We start from the raw sequence: 5000 nt of genomic DNA, 5'->3' as shown, positions 1-5000 counted from the left end.
CCATTGAAGAGCAGGGCAAGAAATGCAGAGAAACAGATGGACCACAGTCACTGTAGAACTACAAAGTGAAATTTTGTGCTCAGTGGAGCTGAAAAATGGAAAACGAGCATCGAAACAAGGAGGTGGTTTTAATGTTATAGCTGAGCAGCATATATCGTATAATTATTACACCTCAATATATATTTATACATTTATGAGAAGCATTAACAGTGTTTCAGTCATTTGTATGTTACTCAGTAAATGGTTAATAATTTAACTTTCATTGACAAACGATTTGATAATGATTAGGTTGTTATTTATATAGGGGCCTGTTTTTATTCACATCGAGGTTAGTTGTTGGTATTAATCTGGTATATTCGCCTTTATAGTCAGAGTAGATTCTTAACCCCTGCTCTACAGTTTGTCTGGCTGTTTGTTTACGTTAAAGGTTAGGGGAAAGTTAAAGGCGTTCAACTTCAGATGCAGTTTTATTCACCACCACAAGATGGCACTTGTGCGTTGTTATTAAAGGCATGTACTAAAGCCCGAGCGCATTGCTCAAACAGATTGAGCTGAATTAAGTTGTTTGTTCACTTTGGCCACGAGACAAGTGGTGTTTATGTTCTGTTTGTGTGTGTAGGCAGTTGGCGACCGCAGCAGTTCAGGTCCTGATTCCTTCCACAGCTCTCATCGCCTCTATATTCTGGATGCTGGTCACTTGGTGCTTCTGGTTTCTGCCTGATATCCTTTACCGGCAAACTCTACCCACATATTTTCAGGATGAACAAACTAGTCTCATGGTGTGAGCTGCATGCAACATTAGCGGCTTAACAACAAATATTCACACAATACATTCAGTTACTTCACTTAGCCGGACGAGCAGCTTGTATTTTGTAGTCCACTGTCTCGCCCTGTCTGTAGAAAATCATATGCGACCTGCAAATTTGCAGCTTTTTCTTGTGCGTATATATAATTTTTAAAGCCGTCACTGGTGTCCTTTATATTTTAATTGTCTATGATTCTTTACTACATATTTGAGCTTTTAGTTCTATGTATAATGAATAACGACCGATTGTGATATAATGTGAGTCTTGTGTTGGTTGTAAATGGGATTTTTATGTTGTCTTTTAGTTATTCTGCTTAACCTCAGTGTCCACATGGTCCCAGCGCGGTAGTGCAGGTTTTGTTCACCCTCACTGTGACGTCTCTGCTGTATTATTTCTTCCGAACCTGCCGTACAGACCCTGGGGTCATCAGAGTGACGGAAGAGGAGAAGAAAAAGGTAAAAGAAGTAAAAGAAAGTGTGTATCTGAGCCCCCATGAGCGTCACCAGGACAAACTCCCTCAGAGCAAGAGAGGAACCTTGAGAACCTTGAAACTAAACTGTTCTCAGTGCTTCACTTTATTAATCTGAGTGGTTCTGACTGCTTCCTCAGTGAACTGGAGTAATACAGTATGTAGGCCTGTAAAAACTCATTTACTGGCAGCTCAAAAGAGTGTCATTCTTTTTTTTACTTAAAAAATAAAACAAATAAATCAGTTCTATTCCTTACTCAAAGCTTAATTACTTCATTTGTGGCCCAGTTAACCCTCTGGGGTCCGAGGGCATTTTCTTGAATTTTGCATATATTCTTAAATTCGTATTTAAAGGCTCTTGTATACGACATGATGCCCACATACACTCACCGGCCACTTTATTAGGTATTCAGGTGCTTGTCAACACAAATAGCTGATCAGCCAATCACACGGCTGCAACTCAGTGCATTTAGGCATGTAGAGGTGGTCAAGACGACTTGCTGAAGTGCAGACCGAGCATCAGAACGGGGAAGAAAGGGGATTTAAGGGGCTTTGAACGTGGCGTGGTTGTTGGTGCCAGACGGGCTGGTCTGAGTATTTCAGAAACTGCTGATCTGCTGGGATTTTCACACACAACCATCTCTAGGGTTTACAGAGAACGGTCCGAAAAAGAGGAAATATCCAGTGAGCGGTCAGTTGTGTGGACGAAAACGCCTTGTTGATGTGAGAGGTCAGAGGAGAACGGGCAGACTGGTTCCAGATGATAGAAAGGCAGCAGGAACTCAAATAACCAACCAGAATCTCTGAGGAACGTTTCCAACACCTTGTTGAAAGTCTGACATGAAGAATTAAGACAGTTCTGAAGGTGAAAGGGGGTCCAGCCTTTTACTAGCACCTAATAAAGTGGCCTGTGAGTGTCTTATATATCAGTGTTCAGAACAATCTCAGCTCTCTCTGCAATGAGGTGCTTTTGACCAGGATCACTGTGTTTGGAGATATTTTTTCAGGTAAAGCTAAAAAAAAGGAATCTAGTATTAGAATTTTTTTGCATTTCTTGTGAAAACAGCTTGACTCAAGTGGACAGATTGTTTTGCTGCTTAAAATTGTGTTTAGGTTCAGAAAAGTAGTGGAATGTATGAATAAAATAGTAGATAAATGTTCTCCTTATCACTGCTTTCCAAAATCATGGGAAGCTGTGAACTCTCCGCACTCCGTTTCACACGAGTCTCCGATGTGGACTGAATGAAGAATGAAGGGTTTCCGGCATGGCGGTCAGTCCTTAGTGATTTCCTGAGTTTCCGTCGGTCAGTTTCACACAGAATGTAGACGGACACACGAATTCACCAGTTCGTCACTGTGAGAGGCAGATGACGTGTATCTCAGCCCCTCTTCACAGGCTCATAACTCCGGATGTGAGTCTCGTATGATCTCGTCATAAGATGGAATGGAAAGGGCGGCTCTATGGATTCAGGAATTGTTTGAACTGGATTTCTGAGTTGGATCATCACAAAGATATTAATATGAATAAAGAGAAACATCAGAGTTGACACACCGGCACGTTCATCGACCCCAGAGGGATGACCATATGCTACAACCACAACTTCTCCTGAACTGTGTGCTTATTATGTTTATTTCACAAAGTTTAAACCCATGCTAGCATTGTGTTTGGCTTAAGGACCGCCTCAAAATTTCAGACCAGAGTGTTGCTATTATTTCTAATTATTGTTTTCTGCTGTCATAGACATAGTAGTGTGAAATCTGATTGGTTGTTATTTTGCCTCTAGAACATTGTGGTTTTGGCTGAAGCAGGTTGTTTGGACCCCAGAATTTTCTGCACGTCATGTATGGTGAGTTACTAATGTAGATTTTTAAGATGCTTATTATTTGCATTAATAATTGTTTGTCCCTCACATATAAAAATCAAGACACATGTGTTGATGTCTGGTTTCGTCAAATGGAAATATTGTACTTTAGAGCAGATCTACGATCTATCTGTGTCCCTCTCTTAATGCCACAGCCATCACTCAAAGTTTTGTTTATGTAATACATGAGTTCTTCTTCCTGTAGTGTATTACAGTCTGTCAGAGCGACTGTGTGGATCATATGAACATTATAGAGCTTTTTAAATGAAACAGTAGAAGCCGTATCGCCCCCTACGCTTCCTGTAGTGTATTACAGTCTGTCAGAGCGACTGTGTGGATCATATGAACATTATAGAGCTTTTTAAATGAAACAGTAGAAGCCGTATCGCCCCCTACGCTTCCTGTAGTGTATTACAGTCTGTCAGAGCGACTGTGTGGATCATATGAACATTATAGAGCTTTTTAAATGAAACAGTAGAAGCCGTATCGCCCCCTACGCTTCCTGTAGTGTATTACAGTCTGTCAGAGCGACTGTGTGGATCATATGAACATTATAGAGCTTTTTAAATGAAACAGTAGAAGCCGTATCGCCCCCTACGCTTCCTGTAGTGTATTACAGTCTGTCAGAGCGACTGTGTGGATCATATGAACATTATAGAGCTTTTTAAATGAAACAGTAGAAGCCGTATCGCCCCCTACGCTTCCTGTAGTGTATTACAGTCTGTCAGAGCGACTGTGTGGATCATATGAACATTATAGAGCTTTTTAAATGAAACAGTAGAAGCCGTATCGCCCCCTACGCTTCCTGTAGTGTATTACAGTCTGTCAGAGCGACTGTGTGGATCATATGAACATTATAGAGCTTTTTAAATGAAACAGTAGAAGCCGTATCGCCCCCTACGCTTCCTGTAGTGTATTACAGTCTGTCAGAGCGACTGTGTGGATCATATGAACATTATAGAGCTTTTTAAATGAAACAGTAGAAGCCGTATCGCCCCCTACGCTTCCTGTAGTGTATTACAGTCTGTCAGAGCGACTGTGTGGATCATATGAACATTATAGAGCTTTTTAAATGAAACAGTAGAAGCCGTATCGCCCCCTACGCTTCCTGTAGTGTATTACAGTCTGTCAGAGCGACTGTGTGGATCATATGAACATTATAGAGCTTTTTAAATGAAACAGTAGAAGCCGTATCGCCCCCTACGCTTCCTGTAGTGTATTACAGTCTGTCAGAGCGACTGTGTGGATCATATGAACATTATAGAGCTTTTTAAATGAAACAGTAGAAGCCGTATCGCCCCCTACGCTTCCTGTAGTGTATTACAGTCTGTCAGAGCGACTGTGTGGATCATATGAACATTATAGAGCTTTTTAAATGAAACAGTAGAAGCCGTATCGCCCCCTACGCTTCCTGTAGTGTATTACAGTCTGTCAGAGCGACTGTGTGGATCATATGAACATTATAGAGCTTTTTAAATGAAACAGTAGAAGCCGTATCGCCCCCTACGCTTCCTGTAGTGTATTACAGTCTGTCAGAGCGACTGTGTGGATCATATGAACATTATAGAGCTTTTTAAATGAAACAGTAGAAGCCGTATCGCCCCCTACGCTTCCTGTAGTGTATTACAGTCTGTCAGAGCGACTGTGTGGATCATATGAACATTATAGAGCTTTTTAAATGAAACAGTAGAAGCCGTATCGCCCCCTACGCTTCCTGTAGTGTATTACAGTCTGTCAGAGCGACTGTGTGGATCATATGAACATTATAGAGCTTTTTAAATGAAACAGTAGAAGCCGTATCGCCCCCTACGCTTCCTGTAGTGTATTACAGTCTGTCAGAGCGACTGTGTGGATCATATGAAC

The 5000-nt window shown here is 41.4% G+C and overlaps 1 protein-coding gene across 1 annotated transcript in view; it reads left to right on the top strand.

Moving 5' to 3' along the window:
• zdhhc13 (zinc finger DHHC-type palmitoyltransferase 13) overlaps nucleotides 1-5000 on the top strand; it is a 25700-nt gene that overhangs the window by 12879 nt on the left and 7821 nt on the right. The window contains exons 10-12 of the mRNA XM_037545536.1: nucleotides 620-720; nucleotides 1137-1261; nucleotides 3060-3122. Of these exons, the coding sequence (XP_037401433.1) occupies nucleotides 620-720; nucleotides 1137-1261; nucleotides 3060-3122 (289 nt within the window). The remainder of the gene's footprint in view (nucleotides 1-619; nucleotides 721-1136; nucleotides 1262-3059; nucleotides 3123-5000) is intronic.

This window comes from Pygocentrus nattereri, chromosome 15, assembly GCF_015220715.1.
Source record: "Pygocentrus nattereri isolate fPygNat1 chromosome 15, fPygNat1.pri, whole genome shotgun sequence".
NCBI classification, from domain to species: Eukaryota; Metazoa; Chordata; class Actinopteri; order Characiformes; family Serrasalmidae; genus Pygocentrus; species Pygocentrus nattereri.
Note: the sequence above shows the minus strand (reverse complement) of the source record. Positions and strands in the feature narration are given on the sequence as shown.